At 47.5% G+C, this 23,788-nt stretch overlaps 1 protein-coding gene across 1 annotated transcript in view; it reads left to right on the forward strand.

Annotated features, from left to right (window-relative positions):
• Positions 1 to 23,788, forward strand: part of LOC135913270 (mucin-2-like) — a 177,357-nt gene that overhangs the window by 135,003 nt on the left and 18,566 nt on the right. The window contains exons 3-6 of the mRNA XM_065445862.1: positions 13,416 to 17,007; positions 19,530 to 19,573; positions 21,224 to 21,304; positions 22,137 to 22,202. Coding sequence (XP_065301934.1) covers positions 13,416 to 17,007; positions 19,530 to 19,573; positions 21,224 to 21,304; positions 22,137 to 22,202 — 3,783 coding nt within the window. The remainder of the gene's footprint in view (positions 1 to 13,415; positions 17,008 to 19,529; positions 19,574 to 21,223; positions 21,305 to 22,136; positions 22,203 to 23,788) is intronic.

The following is a 23,788-nucleotide window of genomic DNA, read 5'->3' on the forward strand; positions in this document are numbered from 1 at the left end:
TTCTCCCCGCGCCACTCCATAACCTCGTTTCGATGCGGCGCAGCCCCTCCTCTGATAATATCGGCGATCGCGCTCGAAAGGCAAGCGGTGGAATCGCGCCGTTTTACAGGTATGAGGCCGCCACGATGGAGATGCCGCTATGCAGACTTGACTTGACCGAGTAGTCAGGCGGTGTCTATGCCGCCAGCTCCTATGCGTAATGTAAGCAAACAACCGCGCGCTATAGCGGTGCCGTTTATTTAACGCTGCCCGTGCACGGCCACTCGACGCAGGCGCGCTCGGCCTGTCGGCGGCCTGTTGGACAAACTATCCCACTTCTCCGGTCTGACGGGCGACACCCACGTGTCTCGCGAACGGGACCGCCGATGATGAGCCCTGAGAACATGGGCACGTTGCGTTTCGCGGGCGTGCCTCCGTCGGGCTTCCATATATAACTACGCCAATCTCTCCATCCACCGGCCGACTATATAGAGTACTCCAAGAGGCAGCCTCGCGTTTTTGTAGCAAATAATTCCTCATCATTGTTTTACGATAACAGTAGCACCCTTAGATCGTTCACGAATATAGAGCTTCGAGAGCCTTGTATAGCCTCGATAGCCGCAACGTCCTCGAGTTGCCAAAGCACAAGGTAAAGGCCATGCGCGTGGCTGCGATGAGCCGATCATATTGGTTACAGGGTCCACCGCTTATTGACCCGCCCCCGGAAAGAACACTCAGGGACAGCGCTTAACTGCACACATAACAGGCGCGATACGTGAGACCAACTCTCTCACAAGTCGCGAATGATTGCAAACTCTTCTTTAAGTCAAAAATAGGCCATCTGCCTGCGCTTTCGCAGCATCACGACTGAGTCATAAAGAACAGAGAAGCTATTTATTATATTGCAGGTACTTTCGCTCGCTGGTACGCATATGACTTCTGAAGTGCTACTCTGCGCAGAGAGAGGTAAAAGCGTTAAAGTTTGCAGGAAAGAAAGCAAAACGACATATGTAAGAGAACAAAATGAATGTACGCGAGTAAAACCTCAACAAAATGTTTATATATGAAAAGCCTCAGAGTGATCCTTACATGCGAGAAACCTGGTAATGTTTGCACGCGAAGCGACGGAGGTAAATTAATCTTTATACTTATTACGAATCAAACTTTGGCTAAAGATTTCCGAGCAGAGGAATTTCTCAAAGCCTATTGAAACATGTATCCAAGACCCGTCGTTAAGGTCGTTGTGAATGTTCGCCTTGGTTAACTCATGCATGCACATTTTTGTTTACTTGAAATGCGTGGTCGCTCGTCATCTCCGGGGTTATTTCTGCATCTGTGGATTTGCTACCTTGTAATGTTGTGCTGTTGGCTCGCACCCGAGTCGCCTTCTTAGAACACTTCCAAAGCCTGCATTGGGAAGGCGGTGGCGGGACGCTGTTGGACGAAGAAGGGAGCCGCAGTGAGGGTTCTTGCGCAGCGGTTCTTGCGAGCACCACAAAACGTTTTTGGGAAGTGTTTTGGTCGGAGTCGAGGCTCCGCCGGCGGCTCGGGTGGTTCTGGTAGCAGATTGCGTGACGCGAACAGAGACAATGGACCGATCTCCGAAGTGCCCGATGGAAGCGACAGACTGCTTGCTGGACCGCGTTCCTTAACCTTGTGCACTTGACAGCTTTCCTTGTCGACTATGTACTCTCGGCGTAACTGCTAATGTCCTGTCTCCATTTAAATTCAGTTCAAATTATTCACATCCGCGATCTTGAGAGCCCGGAATACCGAAGCACGAGAACAGGGCAGTGACTCAAGGAGAGTCGACAACGACCACAAACTAAATAAGAACCCGGCGTTGGAAGAAATAGAATGAAAAACTTACTTCGGTCGTAGTTTTTAAGGGCACATTATTGCACCAACGGTTCCACGTAGCCTCTGCGGAGCGCAAGAAATCGTATCCATCTGGCGCTCAAGAACAGATTTCTCGTCGCGATGCGCGAAAAATTCCAGTATTGGGTATTTCACAGTTTCTGGACTGCCGCAAATATCAGACGATTGATCAGTGGTTCGCCCTATGCGACACAGATGCTGTTCATAAATAATACGTTCAGTCGAAAACGTTTGTATATCGACACGTGTACATGCTTATTCTTCTCCGGTGATCGCGCTTCAACGGCTAAAAAATGTTAAGCGTAATCGCTCGACAAAGGACACGGCTGCATGCATCGGACGTTTCTCAAATGTTACAGGCAGTTCTACTCGTTGTCTGTTGTCAAGGGGCATTGTGTAAGCTGAGTGGATGCGGCACGTGAATTGCATAGTATTTTCTGGGAGGCACGCGGGCACCAGCGACTAATGCTGGAGCCTTTGCCGAGTCATGTGTATAAGACGGGGGCGGCAGAAAGTTAGCTGGGCGGATGAGATTAAGAAGTTTGCAGGGACGACATGGCCACAATTAGTACATGACCGGGGTTGCTGGAGAAGTATGGGAGAGGCCTTTGCCCTGCAGTGGGCGTAACCAGGCTGATGATGATGATGATGATGATGTGTATAAGACGACGCGTTTCACCTGCAGATCCGATTTCGACGATCACCGACTTTGCTCGTCGCTATCGGCATACCTTATTGTTACATGGTTTGCTGGGCACTAGTTCACCCAGTGATGAGTTAATTACGTGATTCACAATTTTCGCTACTGTGCTCTTCACCGTGGCTACACAACGTGACAATATAAGGACATCTACAAATGCTACATTCCCTTGTATTTCGATAAAAACTTAATTTTTTATTATTCTCGAGAGCGCATCGATGACGAAGGCTCTCGAATCGGTTTAGCGAAGAACTGCTTTAACAGATAGCATGGATGGACACTTTCAACTGTGACGTTGCACTGAAGTGACGAGAGTCCATTGAATGCCATTCAAATGTATGTAGGGAAAACGACGTGTGCCTAAGATTGATCAAGGTTTGAAGAACACGAGGTGTTTAGGGTGCAGTGGTTGTTAAAGCAAAGCTTTCTTTGCCACTTCCCGAGATTTGGTGTTTGCCCATGTTTCCTCGCCGAATAATATGGACAACTTGGGACACTGGGCACGTGCCGGAATAGACAACTTGCTGCTCGCTGCTGTATGTCCAACCTTTAGGCAGCTCGGGTCACTCGGTATGCAATACTATGTGCCCACACTTGGACAGTGGGTATGTGCAATTGGGTATGCACTACTGGGTAGGTGCCCATTCTTGGTCAGTCACCAATGCAGAAGGGACGTGCCACCGTGACACAAAGACTATGAAGCCTCAACTATATGCGATGTACTCTTCTGTTCCCCGTACACCTTTCATGAACATTTTTTCCTCGACAAGCATAATACACCGACTTCTTCCGTGTGACGCATACAGCGAAGAGCTGCAGGCTACGAGACTGTGCTTGTGTCATCCGCGACTCCTGCTAACGTGTTAATTGAAGCAATCTTCGCGTCGTTTACATTGAAAAATTGCGTTCGACCTGCGTGCTTTTGTTTTAACACACGCTGCTTTCTTCGGTGGTACCGAAAGCAGGACACACTGCTTTCAGCAGTGAGCATAATTCAGAAGCGTCTGCATGGAGAGTGCAAGATAATCTAGTCGTTCCACTGTATTAGATATTGACTGTTTTCTTAAGTCAAGTCGAGGACAAAGGTAAAATAACCTAGTACGCTACTAGAATTACGACAATGTGGCCGTCAGCATGTCAGTTCGCAGATGTTATGTAAGCAGCAGCTGCACGACAAAAATAAATGGCAGGCAAGCTGCTTTGTGCTCCTCAAAGACGCGCGCAGCACCATCTACGATGCTATTACCCTGTAGGAAAAGTGGGCGAAAATTTTATCTTTTACGCAAGACTTGGACAGCCGAAGAAAAACGAAGTCTCGTCAAAGAGCTGCTGTTGTGACTCGCATTCCTGGCTGATTCACCGACAGGCTTCGCGGAAAGATTGATATGCCTGCAGGCATTTTTCGCCCTCGTCTTTTGTTTTGAGCAGTCTTCGAACGCGGAAGAGTTTTGGGTCACTTACGACATCGCGTTAATTGGAGCACTGCCGATACGCCTGCGTGGTAAGCATCGCCACTAATGACTTGTTCCGTTCTTGCTCGACTGCGGCCAGCAGCTTCTTGTAGGCGGCGGCGAACCCAAGCGGGCGACACCGAAGCAAGGGCGAGAGAGAAAGGCTTTTAATAGCCGGGCCTCACGGCTCGTTAAGCTGGCATTCCGTAAGACAACGCTTCTTGCTACAAGCGGAAAAGACCACTTGGTTAAAGGTCTCATGTGTTTCGCTGTTCCATTAGCGGCGTGTAATGACCATGCGCGTTTGAACGCGCTGTATTTACACAGGCAAGCGCAAACGATGCCCAAGGGCACAAGGCACATTATGCGTCCCTCTTTAGTTTTCTTTGTCTATATTTCTTTTTTATACTTTGATTGATTTACTGTTGTTCTTTTTCACGCTTCCATGCTGATACTCACGGCATGTGTTTCTGGCCCTTCAGAAAAACCAGAAACATATGCAGTAACTGCTGCCAGTGAATGCGTAACATGTTATGCATTCTGTTAAGCAGGCTAAAGGTTCGCAGCAAACCCTGTACACGGATGGTTGAAAAAGTTGCGCATATAGTATAATTAATGTTTTGGGTAGGCTCTCAGCATCGACAAGAAAGCGTCATAGCTGAGTGGGAAGAAGGGCCAATGTAGGCGATCCTCTGGGCAGCATCGGCCCCACATGGGACAAGGCTGGTTGGACGTTAGCCTCGTAGTGTTACGTTAAAAACGTCAGTTAAAGCGAGAACTATCGAACATTGAACGCGAGAAGTATGTGCCGAAGGTCTGCGGCAAGAATCGTTATTAATCCAAGTACACCCTCAATGGCGCCAAGGTACTGACACTGCTGGCGTTTAATTAGACAGAATTACTTAGGGTATACTTTTATATTGTGCCGTTTGCGCTGACTCCAATTTTGATGTCTGGCCGCGGACTCTTCGCAATCAAGTGGAAATTGCGACCGAGGCAGGGCTGCTGACACCATGAGCTCGTACCTAAGGGATTCGAAGTCCTAAATACACGATGTTATGTGGGACTTGAGTTTCCTGGCGGAGGACGCATGCTGTGTGAGAGACATATTCGTGTAAGCTTGGCATATGGTGTCGATTAATTGCAGATATGACCTCGTCAACTACCTGCGTGAGGCGACTGTCGACAATATATGCACTGTGTCATGCCTCCAGAATTGCTGAGCAGGGAGGTAAGATATAACGAGTAGCCTTGCGCGTGCATCAAGAAACAAGAATAGCTAAGCGAATAAGAACCGTAAACGTCGCCGTCACTGGCAGGAGTAACAAACAGAAAGAACGGAAAGTAGGAAATACTTTAAGAGGATATGGAGGGAGATTGCAGAGCCAAGCACATGAGCATGAAAGAGCAACATAAGTAAACTGGTCATAAGTAGGAGCAGCTTAGCACGTGGTACAAATTAATTAATACGTTACAGCAAGGAGCATTGCATGCAATGACATCTACAAAGGTGTCAGTGACCTCGGAACACAATGATGTACATATTGCTGGAAAAGAAGAAATTTAGGTGTGGCTAATCACGGCATTCGGTGGCGGAGACGATTACGATGGTGATGGTTCCCTTGGTTTCAGGGCCTTTGCATCACCTTCACTGCCTTTCTCGCACTCCTCGACAACTTTCGACCCACGCTACGTCTTCGCGATTTCGTTTCACTAGTACCTCGTCCGAGCAGATACCGACGTTATGAATTCACACCATTATTATTGCGGTGAAGGCACCAGCGCCTAGACTTTTGTGTTTGGTTAGCTGATCGATATGCCGTACCTAAATTTCATGTGCATGTGGCATTGTCACGTAACGTCTGGTGATGAAGTATCACCGGTGATTATTCACTTCCATCTGATGAAACTTCGCCAGATGAAATCAGCGACTTGGTTGACATCTTGACATAAAAGTTTTAATGGTTGACATCGGTGGTCGCTACGAAGGTGGCTATAGAGTGATCGCCAAAAAATAACACCCAAGGGCTGTACTCTATCTTTGAAGAGTTTGTCATACTCTTCGCAGCAGAAATTTCGAGCCATTTTATTGAAATTCCCGGCAGAATGAAGATAAAAGATAAAGCCTGCTGCACCTTTTGGGGAAGCGGTAAAAATTAACAGGTACGTGTCGGGAACAATTAGGCTGTCGGCATCAAGCTTTCAACGTTCGTCGTCCACTGTGTTTTGATATATTGTTGACATTCCCAGTTTACTCGTTGGCCCATCAAACGATGTTGTAAAATTTAGTGTAGGGTCCGGGTCTCTTCCCGTAGGCTGTTCTCGTAGTATGTGCGGGCTGCATCTCTGCCTTTTGGTATTAAGGCGCCTATGCACACATAGCCGAATAACGTGTGGGAGGAAGTGGGATATGCAGCCCCAGCAGACATACCGTAGGTATGAAGCGGGATTACGCGGCGATGCCGAAACGTCGTCGCGCCGACGAAATGGAAGAGTCGTGGATGGAGGCGAAAATGAGGTCTCCAGGAAAGACGGCATTCTTCTCGCCGAGCGTCAACGGCGGGGGTTACCGATAAAGCGGCGTCGGCAACACGCAGCGCTTTGATCGATTGGGGCTGCGTGGTTTGCACGTGGCTTCCAGCGGCCCCGACTGACTCACTTCCAGTTGCGGTTCCGAGGTGACGTCAGGCCCGTTCCGCCAGGCCATGTGCCTGCCATGGTGAAATCGCGCGGGGAGGGAAGCGCGAAAGTGGCCACTGTTGGAGAGAGGGTCGCCACAGATGGAACAACGTTAATCAGGACGATACGTTTCGCAATGGCAAAGAGGAGCAGACGCAGATCGATAACGACGGTCGGGACTGCAGTCGTTGATGTGATCGAGGTGCGGTTGCGGTGTGATAGAGTAGATGGACTTGTCTTGTCCTTGCGCCGCGCTCAAAGTTTTCGCCAAAATTAAGCTCCCGCTCCCGGAGGGGTTGTGTCACCATTGCTTTCGGCGTGATAGCATAAGACAATGTGGAGAGAGTGTTGCGCCACTTTGTTTTTTGCAGAAAGGCGTCACAGAGCTGCAGCTCTGCTGCGTTATTTTTCACGTTACTGCAGTTCCAGGAAAATGTAGTCTACTTTTGGAACCAACTATCCGTGACGCAGTAATAAAGGTAACAACGAAAAGCTCTGCGGTCGAACATGATGCGCGAATGTCCTAGCCTTCGTCTCCACCTGCCCAAAACATTCTGTGTAGACCACGAACCCAAAAACTGAACAGAGCATATTGCATTTCTTTTTCTGAAGAATATTGCGTTTGCCTACGTATTTCCAGTATTTCTTCACCTATTTCATATCTGGCAACTCAATTATTAAACGGGTAATTTGGACGCAAAAGCCTGCTCAACTTTTTCCGCCGATGTATATAGCTACCCACGAAATACTTCTGCATAGACTTGTCGCGATGGAGCTTATTATTTTTTAATTACAAACAAATGGTAGCCTATTCCATGTCGAATTACATGCGCCCTGCTCTACGTCTTCATCTGTTTTTGATTTTGCGCTAGGCAAAGATGTAGGAGAAAAGTTAGGTAAGGGGAGGAGGCTGCAGTATACAGGCAACCAGAAACAGTTTAATAGCAGGTGAAAAAAGAATTTATTAGATCAACGAAAGAATGGCATCAACCGATCAACAATAAACTACGTGCTAGGTTACTTGCTGGGCATGCAAGCAATTTATATTATCTCCGCATTTTCGCAACCCGATGCAATTTTCACTTGGAGAAACGTGTTAAATTGAATTGTAGTCGACATTTCAATTTCTTGTGGTTTCCCAAATACAAGTTCCCCAACCTGCTTCACATCCATGGGCCATCTGGAGTCGTTGCGGGATATTTATGCATTTTAAGATATATGTCCCGCTTCTTTTATCCCGCACACTGCCATGTGAATGGTATAGCGTGGACCATTAGTATAAGTATTTCCTGCTCATGATGGGGCCAAGTCCAAAACTGGTGGTGGCCTGTGGGCTGGTTGTTGTCATGTATGGAGGAGATACTTTGACAGCGAATCTTGTTAGTAGCGATAAGCTTAGAATTATCAGTGGGCGTAAGACAGCCGACTAATGCTGCCTGATATTTGTCTAGGGCTGCACGGAATGCACTTGTCAACTACAAAAAACGTTTGTCCACGTCGGCCCCGGACTTATGCCACGCAGCTCGATCTACAAGTGTGATCTATGGCGTCTGTCCATGACAAACCCTTCCTGGAGTGGCCGTTTGTGGATGTTAATCGCGAGAAGGGGCTTCTACTGAGGAACCGAAATAGCATTTATTAATCTAAGCATGCTCCAAAACTGTCCAAGCTTACTGTTGTGGTGAAGTTAGCACATACGCTCGTACTTTGCACACAGTGAGGTATTGATGAAAACTTACCCAGTATGCGTATTACGGCCCGCGCGGGGCTTCAGAGGCGACATTATTTGCTCATATCTTGTTTCCTACTGGTAGTAACTTTAACCGTCAAACAGCATTGAGGAAATCGACGCGTTAAGTGTCGTTACCAAGAGCAATGCGCGTCCGGTGTCAGTGCGAAAGTCCCCGCCAAGCGTATAGGCGAGACCCAGCTGTCCCTGGAGAGACTGCCCCAGCTGTCCAGGGCGCGTGGCCATCGTCCTTGGCGGCTACTTTCTAGAACGACCTCGCGTATGCCCCGTTCGCGGGCAAACAACAAATTTTCATCGAACTGGATACGTAGCGAGGCATGCGTCGCACGCATTTCTCACTCTTCCCCCCCCCCCCCCCCCCTTCATTTTCACTTCCGGAGTTGCGCTGATTTCGCGCAGCGCGTTTTCGCGTGGGCCCGTTTCGAGGGTAGCGAGAAAGAGGAGGGTTTTCCCGATTTTACGGTCCAGCACCGCAACCCTGCGCTGCCACGTCACATCGTCGCATGCTTCCCACTTGTCGACATGAAAGCAATGCCACAATGCACAGAATGAGCAGCATGCATATTATGGGCGTGGTGTGGGCTTAAGGGACCGTGAAATTCAACTCGAACCTAGTGGAAAGTCTTGCAACTCTAATCGAAAACAATACTTGGCAGGGCAGCTACGGTTCAAAAATGGTAGGGTACAGAGACCAAGCAAGGTCTAAAGAACGGTTTTCCAAGCAGCGGTCTCCGACTCCTCTGTTTAGCTTTTCCGAAAAAGTATAGATATGCAAGCTAATCTGCGCATCTGACAGAGCCTTCAAAGTGAAGGGAAAAACAAATAACAAACGAGTAAAAACAAAAAGAAATAACAAATAAAGTGTTAAAAAACTGAAGCGCTAATTAAATAGACGTGTTACGTAACCATGCTGCCGCTGGTTTCTAACCCTGAAGTGGTTCGAAGTGTCGGCTTTCGTGCGCAAATAAAGCCGATGTTACAAACGCAGGCGAAACTGGAAACATCACTACGCTTTGGAGTCATTTTGGAATTGTTCGCGTTTGAATTTCTGAGCACTGTACATTTGACTAATAGAAAAAAAGCAAACGTTCGCAATGATAAGGAATACATTCACAGCTGTGGCCTGCTACAACTTTTCATCCAAGCATATAATCCAAACTGACAGTGAGAGCTTGTCCATTGTTGAGTCCGTATGGAAAAAGTGTTCGTTGCAATGCAAGGTAACTCAGCATTCACGGAGCGTGTGAACGGCTCTTTATTTTGTGCTCATTTTGTTAAGGAAGTCATTGGTGTTGGTCATAGGACAGTGCTTCATTGGAACGTTATAGGTGCAGAAATGACCCACAAGACAACTTTGCTGTTTTGTTTATTGGCATCAGAGGGTGAGCGGCATTTCATCGGAAGGCGGTAATGAAACTGGTAGTGGCCTGGCATTCCGCATGGAAGTGGAAAGGCGCAACTTGCCCTCTGGTTGTCGCCCGAATCGGCGTTGTTGGCACGCGCCCTCTAGGGTGCTGCCGACGGTAAGCTTGACATGCGCGCGTCACAAGCCACGTTTGGGGAACGGCCTGACGAGGAAAGTTTGAAATAAGTTTGTAACATTATGTCTGTGAGATGATAGAGAAGCGCCATTTCTTCCTAGGTTTTGTGCGGCTGTCGTAAGCGATGCACACTAATTGCAAGTTTAAATACTGGCAACTTTGTGTACCTTACGATTCTATGCCAGCGCTTCACATTCAGCAAAGCGCAGTGGTGACATTAAAGAAGTATAGTGCACCACGGGTTAGCCAACTACACGCATGCAGCAACCTCATGTGAAATGTTCCTAGCGTTTCCTGTTCACAGTTTATTTTTCTTTTTCAACGTATGCGTATACTTCAGACAGCCCACGCTTACCACATTCCTACTGCGCTGTTTGAATCCTGGTTAGACGCTGATTGTATGGTGACCCAATTTAAGAACTATGCGGCCTTGTCGAACCGTAGCTCGCGAGTGCGATAGCGATACTGGGTGCTGTTGACCTTGTTATAAATGGCTATTATGGCCTTGAATTATCTTACCTGTCCCTTAATCAACGTGCTGCGATGCATAGGGCACGTCTGTGGCGTCGTATACGTGTATATATTCGGTCCTAAATATAGGAAGCGAGGTTTGATAGGAGCTTCGCCAAGCGAAATCCATTTCGACGTCCCGCTTGCTGTGTACCTGGAGTCATCAGCTGCAGCCGCTCCCTTGTCGGAAGCCTGCGTGGTCACTTTCACCTTCGTCGGCGCAAATCTTTCCCGGCATCTCCGTTGGCAAGCGCAGTCGTAAAGTGCATTCGCGAGGCGTTGAGACGCGGCTCTATGAGCCGAGCTGGTGCAACTACTTTTTTGCGCGAAGGCAGCCGTATACGCCGCACCCCCCACCGTCGCACCTCGGTTTATTGTTGTTTATTACTGCGGCCGGTCCTTAATGGTGACGATGTTGCACCGCCGAAGCCGACCCTCTTCGGCTGACCAGGCGGCGTTTCCAAAAGAGGCGCGGGCTTTCACCGCCGCGGCCAAGCCGGGGAATGCACCATTGTGCGTGGCACGCACACCGAGTGCACCGACGAGGAGCACGTTGCCCCAGCCAGCGTAGGTACACGCAGCCCTTGGAGGGTTCACGACCGTGGGAGAGCAGCGGCGCAGAGAAGTAGAGAGTACGCTGGCGAGGCATCGTGCCGAGACGTTGACGTCTCCATTTGCGCGGCTCCTATATAAGCTACGCATACCCGAGAATCGCCGTACAATGTCCAGTGTGCAACCTGGCTTTGCATTGTTGGCCCGCGCCGTGCAATGAACATTCGTCGTGCAACTCGGACAGCTAGGACGACCCTCGTGGGCTACCGCTGCGTGTGCCAACGCTAAGCATTGAAGGCAAATAATCTAGTGCTGGTCCCTTACGAAGGTCAGGAAACCCGCTGAAAGGGGAAGTGAATGTGGGTTCGCTGTTGAAAGAAGACATGCCTGAGTCAGCGTGGCTAGCGCGATAGTGCAGTGCAGATGTATACTGAACTAACGTGAATATCAACATTCACCACTTTCAGCGCTCTTTAAGGCATGACAACATGGTTCCTTTCTTTAGAAACTTAGTGAAAAATTCAATATTCTTCTAGGGGACGTACAGTGAAGCCAGACAAGAGTCGTAAGAGAACTCTGAAACGGTTGCTAACGATTCTGTTTGGGCTAGCTAAAGCTTGCCCATTATATCTGGTACATTTCTTCATTGCGTGCGCGCCGGCCTAGTTCGGTCTGTTTCCCTTCATGTAATATGAGATATGTGAAGACACACGGCGCTCCAAGTCGCTGTTAAGACTAAATAAATTTGACAGGCTCTATAACTGGCCACCGCCGAGGCCCGGCGTTCAGAAAAACCGCAAGAGCTTTCAAATTCAGTGAAGGAATTTATTATGAGTAAAAGAAGAGGCTTTATGGTCCCGAAGCACTACGAGTCTTTGATGGACACTGTAGCGTTGGCTCCCTAATAGTTTAGAGTTTCTAATGCTAATTAACGTACCCCCTAAAGCGGTAGAGCAGTGCTGTTACATACCGGTCCTATTAAAACGAAGGAACAGTCTCCAATAATTTACCCCGCGCCATAGTTTTAAGCCACCACCAAGACACCGAAACAGGATATTACATTTCAATTTTCTTCCGAGGCTTATTACAGGGTGTCCCAGGTAATTTTAACCAGAGTTTAAAAATGTGCGAATGCCACGTAGCTGGACAGAACTAAGGTAATCTGGTTTAACATCGCTTTCAGATACTCAAAGTATTTTTGTCATTCCACCTAACTAGATCATTAGTCCTAATTAATTAATGAACTTGTCAAATATTCTAGTTAGGTGAAAAGCTTCAATGAAAAAATTGTAGAGCAGCATGAAAAACTCCCGATGCGGCTTTCTGTTGCTGAATACGTGCTACATAAATGTGTTTTTCCGAGCGTGAAAGAAGCCCGCGGATACACGCAAAGTCTCTCGAGCGGCCAGTCGCGCTACAATGTTGCGTGCATTTGGGGGCTTCTTTCACACTTGGGAAAACACTTTTATGTAGCACGCATGCACAAACAGAAAGCAGTATCGGGACTTTTTCCTGTTGCTCTAAATTTTCTAATTGACACTTTGCATCTGGATATATTATTTAGAAAATTGATTAATTGATTACTTAATAATTATCTAATTAGGTGAGAGGGAAAAATAATGTTAGTATCTCCAAGCCACTGCAAACAACATTACCTTGGATTTGTCCAGCTACGTGGCATTCGCATACTTTTAAACTGTGGTTAAGGTTAGCTGCGACACCCTGTATATATCTGGATAATACAGATATTCGCATTACTTTCTAATTTCGCTGATGATAATATCATACAATGTAATAATCAGCATTATTTGCCCAAATGTTAGCTCTCCACAACCCTAAGCCACACACATGACACGTGTAATTAAACGGGGCATGCTGTAAGAAAGACATAAGCGTAAAGTACATGTCCTTGAAGTTCATATTTCCCATTTTCCAGCAATCCAGTTATTCCAAGAATTGTTTTATATTTCCTTGGAATAAGTGGATCGCTGGATCGCACTCGCTAAAAAAAAGCAATACCATTGCATTACCGTTATATCTTTTGCTGTTTTGACAGAAAATGTGGCCAGAGAAGAAATGTTTTTATGAGATGCAACATCAAAGATGCGAGTAATGTGAGGCCCATTGACTATGCACAGCTGGCTTCTTTTCTGGCAGAAACTTCCTCCTAGCTTCTTCATTATAGTACATGTGCCACACAGAGAATAGAGGCACAGAAAACCGTTGGCTCTCTCTCTAATTTGGTGCCGTCATGTTCATGTAGTTAAGTCAATGTTGTGCCGCTACGTCATGGTCACTGTGTAAGCTTCAGGGCTCTGTGTAATAGTTGTAGTTTTAATTTTAACAATGGTCCTTTTTTTCTGTTTTCTTTTCAGATGCAGAAGTCCTCAAACAATCTGTTGGGGCCGTCCTCTGAGGAGAGGTTGCTTATCCAACAGGGGACAACAACCGCTGAGCCCACGGACCAAACAAGTGATGAACCTACTACTTTGCCACCAAGCTCGGAGACTAGCTCTGGAACGCAGACGAACAACGATATATTCGGCACCGAAAACGACAAACTGAACGACATTGAAGCCGATAAGCTAGCGAAGACAGAAGCCCACGTGGAGCCCGAAAGCGCTGTTGGTGCAGAGACGCCCGCGGTGGCGACCAATGGTACCACGACACCTACGCAAGTCCCTGCGACAGAACTAGAGCCAAATTCAGCTGATGTCTTCGCGACGATTGGGTCAGCAGAACACTCAGTGCCGTTCCACGCAGAAGGCAAGACTGTGTCTAGTCACATCGGCGGCGAGGACGCAACAAGCGCGTCGTCCATTGTTCCTGTTACATCAGGTACATGGCCACCGGATGTAGCTACAGCAGCTGACGATTCCGGGGTCACCACGGAATCAAGGGTAAACCCGGAAGCGACGTCTTTTGCAGCGACAACTACGCCACACGCCTTGCGGGAGACTACTTCTCCGGGGTCCTTCGCTACTCAGCAGGCGCAAGCCGTACCGTTTTCCACTGATGTTCTGCAGCAGTCCAGTTCAGTGCCGAGCATTAGTGGTCCTCAGAGTGCAGAGAGCAGCTTGGAAACGCCCACTGACGGTGTTTACGGAGGCGATCCTTACTTCCAGCCAGCAATATCCTCACCTGGTATTGCAGCGGGTCCTTTTCATACTCCGAGTCTTTATTCTGATCCGCTGAACACGAACGTTCCGGGATATTTTAATCCGACGGGAACGAACGGCGTCACCTTTCCTAGGTTTGGCCTGGGGTTCTCGCGTAAGCGCTACTCTAGCCCTCCAGAAGTGGTCACCGTAGAGCAGACATTGACTCCGGATAGCGTTGATGACACTACACCATCTCCAAATATAGCTCCTTCGGAGCAGGGTCCCGCGTACGGCGAGGCCTCACTACCTGTCACTTACGGTACTACAACCGAATCTGAGGCCACTGATTCTGGAGCATCGTTGCCGCCTTCAGCTGCTGACACTACTACTGAAGGAATCACTCATGCAGCACCCTTTCTTACTTCGCACGACATTAACTCTGCTGATTCTACGTCGCTGTCAACAGAACCTCCGGCTCAGCACGCAAATACGGGCATGCAGCATCGGAGTGAGCTGACCAGTTCTACAGAAAAGCAACACGACGAAGAGACACCCACTACAGATCCCACGCCTGCTACCAATGTTCATGACGGTGCACCCGACGTACCGACTACAGAGTCAAGCTTGATGCCTAAACCTTTCATTAATAGAGCAAAAATGGGCAGGGCGCGTACCATCGAAGACCCAGATCCAGATTCGAATGATGTAACCGGGCAGGGACCTCGAGAAATGACGCAGTACACAGAGCCTCCGGTAATAGGTAAAAATGCGCTACAAGATAGCACATCTGACCCGGCATCACCGCTCGCCACTAATTCTGAAAGCACTCCTAGTGTCAGTGCAACAGAGGAACCAACGACAGCTTCTCCTATAGAGAGCACAGCGACTGCCTCAGTCATGTCAGAACCGGCTACAGTGGCCCCCACAGGAACCGTACCTTCAGATATAACAACGAGCCACACCACCGGTCCCATAGATCTTACGCAGACAAGCAGCGAGAGCGCAACAGGAGCACCTACAGAGAGTACAATGTCGACCCCTGTCATTACTACCACGTTTCAAGATTCTGGAACACCTTTGCAGGAGACCACGACGACGCATTTGACAGCAGAGGGCGGTACTACGTCACAGACCAGCGACGAAAGCGTGTCCCAAGCACCGGTGGAAATGACCTCCTCATCTCCTGAGGAGGCGACCTCAAGCTCAGTTACAGACGCTACGACAGAGAGTGTCACGGATTTATCGAAAACTGCACCCACAGATTCGTCTACTCAGAGCGTGTCACAGTCGACGGGAGAATCAGGGGTTTCCACAAATTCGACAACGGTTGCTAGTGGCGACAGCAGCACGCAGTACCCGGATATATCTGTTACACAAGAAACCATTGACGTTTCAACGGACACTGCTACGACAGAATCTCATGTGAGTTCACAGGATGTGACACCCCAGGTAGAAGCATCTACAGACGCAGCGTCAGGACACCCAGAGTTAAGGACGGAAGATGATTTCACGACAATGACCCCTGCTATGACAGATGGACCAGCAAATGAGGGCCCGCCGCAAACGCAGACCAACCCTTCCGTTTCAGGTACAACCGAAGTCGTTCAGCCAGTTGGAAAGGAAGAGTTGACGACAGAAGGAGAAGGCAACATGGAAGGAAGAACTGCCATCTTATCGGAGGGTACCACTCCCCCGGCAACCGAGCAGGCAGTGACGACGCAGGGGGTACAAACAACAGAATTACCGACGTACGAGGCGACAACACCCCGTTCGCCTGTTATTTCGAATGAAGACGGTGAGAGTACACCGTCATCTGTATATGCGGCTACAACGCCAACAGCAGACGACAGGCCAGCCGAGTTTACAACACCGACTGCTGAGACTGCAGCAACCACAGAAGGCAGATCTACAACACCAGATGTCGACAGCACAACACTGACAGCTGACACTACAGCAAAACCAACTGCCGACTCTGCAACGCCAGCTGCTGACACTACTGAATCGCCAGTTGTCGAGACTACGGCACCGCCATCTGCCGAGACTACAGGACCACCCACTGCCGAGACCATGGCACCGCCAGCTGCCGAGACTACGGCACCGCCACCTGCTGAGACTCCGGCACCGCCAGCTACCGACACTACGACACCGCCAGCTACCGACACTACGACACCGCCAGCTACCGACACTACGACACCACCAGCTGCCGAAACCACAGCGCCGCCAGCTACCGAGACTTCAGCACGGCCAGCTGCCGAGGCTACATCACCGCCAGCAACCGAGACTACAGCACCGCCAGCTGCCGAGACTACAGCACCGCCAGCCGAAAGTACACCACTGACAGCCGAGATTCTAACCCACGCCACCGAGACCACAACTGCCCTGAGTGATGTGCCTGAAACGGAACCAGCAGTAGGCGAGGTTGCAACGTCACCATCGGCTGTCGGAATTACAACAACAGAAGTAAGCGATGTTATAACGACGACAGCAGTCGAAGCTACAACACCTGCAAACGCCCCGTCGACGGAACCAGCTAGTGACTTTGGAACGGCATCCGAGGTGACAGGTGGTTCCTCGGCAAGCCGAAGTCCTAAACAACTCTCTGAGAGCACGTCCATGTCTCTGCCAGAGTGGACCACGTCACCTTCTACTGAACACGATCACAAGCACAGCTTCACGACGGCCCCTGACCTTTTCTCAACTACTCTGTCATACACTAGCTGGTGGCAAAGCTCAACACATCCTCCACCTTCTGAGGAGCCCGCTGGCCGGGACATTACAGAAGGGACATCCTGGCATACGGATAGCACAACGGCCTCCTCTATCCAGGACTGGACGTCATCGACCGAGGCGCCAGTCTACACGTCGGGTGAGAGAAGCTGACATGTTGTTTAAGAGCTGGTAGAAGCGTTTCTCTTAATGTGATGACACTGGCTGCCAGAAAAAACTACAACACAAATATCGATCAGTGACTCCAACGAAATAGGCTCGAAGATCAATCCAAAACGTTTGTCGTGTAACGCAGTGGGGCCTCTCTTGCTTATTTCCAATTTACCCACAATATTCAGTTTTAACGTTTTCCTGTGACCAACAAGAAAGCTTCGTCGTCAACGCAGCCAATCTTGATTGATGTGAACCAAAAAACATCTCAATGACGACGCGGGAGTTTTGTAAGACAGTATATACACGTGACGCTTTAGTCATGTCGTTTTGGCTTTGTCATCCAAGGCATGCACCTGAAAATCTTCAAGTTTGCGTCAGCCCTAGCGCCTTCGTTCAAACAGCCTTCTATATGGGCGCGCCCACAGTCACGCCTGAGTAGTATAGCCTGTTGATGTTGGAAAACTAATTAGATAATGTAATTGGCGCAGGATCTATGCAGTATACGATGCGATTTACGTAAAAAGGCGGCGCGGATACATGTTCGTGCAGGCACTGTGCAGATTGGATCGTTTGCGAGACACACTTTGAAGGTAGGGCCAGGTAGACAATCAGAAAGTGGTATACTCATATCTATATGTGGTCCTTAAGATTTCTTGGGGCTGCCAATGGCGTTACGTTACTTACCGCCTTGCGCAAATTAGATATTATTTCTTGTGTCTCTCTCATCGCAGCGCAGCAGGTTTCCATCCACGTAATTCCCCTTTACAAAGGTGTTAAGTACTGTAAAAAAGTTCTGGTTCGGCCACTTATCAGATGCTTTGCCAGATTTATAGGCCCTGTTATTGTGGGCACCTTCCGTTTTCTGAAAGGCTTCGCGTCCAAGGTTTCCACTGTATACCTTTAAATAAATCATTCGGTTTCGCTGCATTTCTGAGGCCTTACTCCGAAAGCTTCCGTAAGTGCTTTTTTTTCACTTTGTTGGCCAACTTCACTAATAATATGTTTGATATCACACTTGGTTGGGACGTACACTTACAAGCAGTTCTAGCGTACTAACTTTACGCTAATCTATCGATGCAGTTATTAACGCCGCTCTTCTTTGACGTAGTTGCATTTCAAATTTTACTCTTGTTGCTGAGCTGAAGGCCCGTAGGTAGGACGACTGGAGATTCGCGTGGCCGCCGTAAACAAATTAAGCATCAGATAACGATTGTCATGCTGTCATACTGACACAAACAGTTCAGGCTGCAAAAAAAATAATAATTGAAATTTAGGCACAAAATAAGATTCACATTCATTTTTTTTAGTAGCGTGAATGTCGGTATTCTTTTATGCGCTGAAATGTTACCTTAACTTTGTTCTGATAGCAAAGGAGGTGCTTTGAATTGCTCTTGCATTTACAAAGAGGGACCATTTTCTCGCGTGGTAACGCGTTCTAGCGGCATAACGCTTGCTCGTGTTTCCTTTAACAGGCAGGCTGTGGGATAGTGGTTACGACGACTAAGTTGTGACCACTGGGCTCGTTCGTAAGGTTATTATTTTGTTCCAGAAGTATCTTTACGAAACCCGCAATTAAGGCGTCTTGAAGCAAGTCATCGATCCAAGCTGCTATTGGTCTGTGATATTTTTTGATACCACCGAATATTTTCGTTCCTATTAGCTTGATCCAGTAGCAACGGTAAAATATAATTTACATTGAACACACTAGAATATCCTTGCTTTAGTCTACAGATGCTGAAAGTTTCGGGTTAAAATATGAATGAACTCCTCTCGGGGTGCAATGCACAAATGATATTCGTAAAGTAAGACGTTCACGCGGGAATCGGTTGGGGACTCTATTTTAAGCGCTAAATGGCTGGGCTTGATGCTTGTGTGTTGATTTGGTTCGACAGGCTCAACGAACCACGGAAACTAAAATGCACCGCTCCTGCTGGGATCTGTGTGCCAATCTGAGGCCTGTTTAAAGGCAGCATCGCGAATTCTGTAGCGTGGCGTGTACCGTATTTTCTCCGAGTTTAATTACGAAGTACATCGCGCTCTCGTTCCCAGCTATTGGTAAGGAAACATGTAAAAAATTACGCCCCGTTCAACTTGACACTAATAACGCCGCCACTTCTGTCTCTGTTTTTTAAATGTTTTTCCTTCGTTTGCTTACATCACACTCCGAGCCAGAAGTGCTGCGGTGACACTCGTGGCGCGATTACTTCTTGTTGTATCTAACCTGTTTCGAAGTGTCGGCTCGCGGGATATCGGAGTAGAGCAAGAGTGCGGCACACACTCTTGGTTCGCACGGCGCTCGCTTTCCCGAGGACGCCGTAACTCAGGGGTCTCACGACAGGCGCTGGAGCAGCGTCGACCCGCGACAGCCAGTGCTTGCCGATGGGAACAACCAAGCGATCTCCTGCCGGGGAGGCATTCCCGTCAGTGTCGATGCATTGCGAGACGCTCCCGATGGTGGCAGCAGCCGCCGACGCTATTTACGACTTCCGGTTCTTTGTGGCTTCGCAGGTTCGCCAACCAGCACGGAAATCGGCGCCGACGACGCGTCCTGCGTGAGTATATTTGTCCTCTGCGCGAGCCCCTGATCGCCACACCTTTTCTGCACATATCGACGCGCACGGGGGTTAAGACCCATTTTTGATATCTGTGGTTGTGGATGTAGCCGTGAGAGTAACGTGGTCCGCACTGCTCACTAGAAACGATGTGTTAACTTTGCCCCTCACACGATGTTCGATGACGCTTAAAGAAGACGTCGTACTAAGAAGTGAATCGGGAACATTTGCCTGTAGCGCTTCTCTTAGTAGAATCAAATCAATGTTCATACATTCGTGACAAAATATTGACAAATTCTCAAGAGCTGTGACCTCGAAAAGACAGGAAATGTCATACCAGTGTGTTTGACGTGAAAGTGAATTCAAAGAGTCAAAAGTTGGCCTGGTTGTAGATTCACGATAGCCGGAACTACAGACGAGTGGGAGTGGGCGTGCAGTGCGAAACCGTGTGCCTCTGTTCCTGTCCGTCTCGTGTTCCCTCAGTGTACGTATATTTGAACATTGACACGAAACAATAATAGGGCTCTTGCATAATATCGAGGTTAAATAAAGCGTTTATCACCCAATCTCGACGCAGAAAGTTACGACTGTGTTGAAGTGTTGACAATTTTACATGGGATCACGTGTAGCATAATACTATAGAGCCGCTATCTAATATAGCACATAAGTGGCTTTTACAAGAAATTACGTGGCGTTATTTGCTTTAATGAACACAGTCTAGAACAACCGGAAATAATATTCAGAGATAGAAAATAGAAGGACTAGCATATCTACGGTCATTCAAATGAGCCGCGTTTTCACGGCATCCAGGTGAGCGGGTCCCTAGCGTTAGAGATCTATGGCGAGATTGGCGGTCTACCAAGTCTTTCTAATAGGACGTTTCAGATTCTGAAATATTGTGCTATGAAGTGGGAATCATTTACAAGACAACTATCCCAGTGTAATTGGATTGGGCGCTCCGACACCCACATTGCATAAAATGTTGGTATGCACAATATTTTCTATTCCTACGAGTAGTTATTTTCAGTTCTTCGCAGTGGAAAGGCTGTTACTTAGACCCAATTTATACAATAATCGCAGTAAATGGTGCAAGCTTGAGCTGCCATGCTGAACGAGCAGAATGGAAATAATTTGTCGAAATTCTTGCGTAGAGTAAAGCGCTGGCGCGAGGTAAGAGGGGGTTAGACACAATTTATACAATAATCGCAGTATATGGTGCAAGCTAAATACTGCACTTTGGTGACATTCAAGCACTAGATGGGCACCATTTACAGGATTGAAACAGGAAATTCATAAATGCGTCGAGAAACATTGCAGTGGAAATTCCGAATAAACCGAATCTCTCCTTTCTAAGAAATAATTTGAAGCACATTTACCTTGAGAGCAGTCACTGCTTCGGGCTTCAATATGTAGTGGACCATATCCATATGGACGCAAAAGGGCAAAAAAACTTTTATGCTATAGATACATAAAATGCAATGCTGTCAATAAATTCAACTATCGTTCTTCTGTATTGAGTGCGCGAATTGTCATGTAATTTCTTAGTATATGGATTGAAATATTGAGCAGCTAATAAACGCTCTAATGCTCTCCGGCAATGTAGTGGCTTTCTCCTTGTGTTCGCTTACCTGTCAAGTGGCATCTGTGCAGAACATCGTGGAAGGTGCCCTACCGGTGTCATGCCTTCTGCCCGAGGAACTGAACCAAACTGTGACAGTCAAGTTTGGTGATGTGAGTACCGCCGTATTAGTGCTGAGCTGCGTTCTACTTCATGCTGTCACAATTATAATGAATGAATGAATGAGTGAATGAATGAATGAATGAATGACCTATTTGTTGAGAGTATTGGTATTTGAGTTTTATAAAAGGGCATGAATGATTTTTATCTTGAGACCCCCTAGGGTACAGTCGTTGCATAGTTGTTGTGGTTTGCGTTTTCCTTTAATAATACAGTGTTTTGTGGTTAAAATACAACTATGTTCAGCGATCCGTAGTGTAGAAGTGAGAAAAAAACGCGATGTATTGTTCGATTAACAACAGCAGTTTTGCTGTAAGGCCAGTTTTGCAGCATTTGCCTAAATGGGAGCGAGTGGGGGAGGGGGTTAGCGGTAAATGTAGTACACTAACACGAAGGCGTGAGGAACGACTAAAGCATTTAAAGAATCGTTTTTAACCTGGTGTTTTAATGATCATGCTCGTTTCTGTTGCTACTGTGTAAGGAGTTCAACTATCCTAACTGTACGTTTGTCACTCTTATTGTATGTTCGTTAATAAAGCAGCAGTAATTCCGTACTGCCCTTTACACTTCACTCAAACAGTAAGGCTAAATTCAGTAGAATCAGTGAGATTGTTCGGCTTAATGTTCTATGTCAAGCATTGCTTTCGAGTATCCCTTAAATTTAACCAAACTAACGCAAGAAATGGATAACTGCTTAACTGCCGCTATGGCAGCGCCAACCAGTCTGCAGGATATCGTTTAAAGAATACTGGCACAGTTATTCCCGTTATGTGTTGAGTTACTCGGCAATGCATGGAGTCCTTAAAATTTCATTTCGGTTTGCAGCTGAACAAAACGAGGGCCGAAACTTTCCGAGTGGAGGCCCGGGTGTGGCTCTTGGACTATTGCAACGTAAGTATGCATTTTTTGAACTTCCTGCCTCGCCAAGTACGAGAATATGCTAGAACATGGCTAATATTAGTATTTCGGAAGTAGTGGGGTGACACATGGTTGGATGATATTTATGAGCCAGGTAACAAATGTGTTTGCTGCTTAGTCAGTAACCGCTACGCTTAAGTTTACCGTCAAACGCAATTTTTTACTTTTCGCGTGCATCGAAAGATTTTGCCATAATGGGGACGCGCATTCATACTGCAAATTGTAAAAACCACATGGTTCTTTTAGAGCAGATAGCTTGCTCATGAGGTATAGGCGGCTCTGATCAAGACGTTGTTGCCAGTGAAAAGAGGGTGAGAGAGTTTTCTCTTGGTTTTCTCTTGGTACTGCGCAGCCGTACCAGTCGTACTGGTTGGGCACCAGTGGGTCGAAAATCCAAATTCTTGGCTACCGAAACATGATACCGACGAATTTCGCACCACAAATAGGGGTGTTTTGATGAAAGCTGCGTGGCGTTGGAGTCAGAGTTTGCACGCTGAATCCGATTGTGCCTAATTAGAGGGATGGGGCAACCGGTCGCATTGCTTGCGTTACGGTCATTGTGCGTGACAAGTATAAAGAAAAGGGCGCAACTGCTTTAAACACAGAAGAATCACAAAACTACCGTGAAGCACACAGGGTGCAGCAACGAAGATGCGCAACCGTGCATTTGATCGCCGACACCATAGGATATCTTGCTAAGGGTTGCTGAAGGAGAATATATCTCTGGGAACGTGGGCAGTTGACAAAGCCTTGAGCAGTTTCGCCTAGCTTCGGTGACGACGCTAATTGAGGCCACTTCGGAGCTTGGTTTTCTTTTTCCTGCAGAATTCTGCCTGATATCCGTTATGGAGGATCGATCACGAATTGGATGGATTATGCTTAGTTATAGTCGCAAACAACATAGAAGGATTTATGAAAAGTAAATGATGTGAAAAAATGAAATTACCTCTTGGAAATAGATGGTGTTAGTAATAGTCAGTGATGATTAATTGAAACGCAGACGAAAAGGACAGAAGAAAGATGACAGTTTAGCAAAGCACTTAGTTCAACTGAATCGTTAATTGCTTGGCGGCTGGGATAAAATACCTTTGGAAAAGTCAAGGCGCTAAGAAAGCTGCCACAGAAACTGCTAAATCCAGACTAAGTTTTCGAAGAGAATGTTACACGATCATTTTTCTTGCAACAGTAAAGTGGTGACGAGATGCGATGAATAGTTTCGAGCGAATTATTAAGCCAGCACAGAGAGGAAACCACGAAATCTGTCCTGTATACAGAAATATTCAGGGAGCGTATGTGGTGACGCAGTTTCCTGAGAAAGACCTAAAGCTCCTAGTCTTACAGAATGCCCTGTGCTAAGGAAATCACAGGTCTTTGTAATTTGGAGAAACAGGGCGCGCTTGGTCTGATATTGCTTGTCGTTCATCTGTATTGTTTGCTTGGGTGTCAGCGCTCATTTGGAGTGGTGAAGCATTTTATTTTGATAGCTGCACATATTTTCACAAAAATTGCCTTACCGCAAAATCTGCGGAAACATCTGCAGCCTGGCGACTTCACAAGGC

This window comes from Dermacentor albipictus, chromosome 5 (assembly GCF_038994185.2).
Source record: "Dermacentor albipictus isolate Rhodes 1998 colony chromosome 5, USDA_Dalb.pri_finalv2, whole genome shotgun sequence".
Lineage (NCBI taxonomy): Eukaryota > Metazoa > Arthropoda > Arachnida > Ixodida > Ixodidae > Dermacentor > Dermacentor albipictus.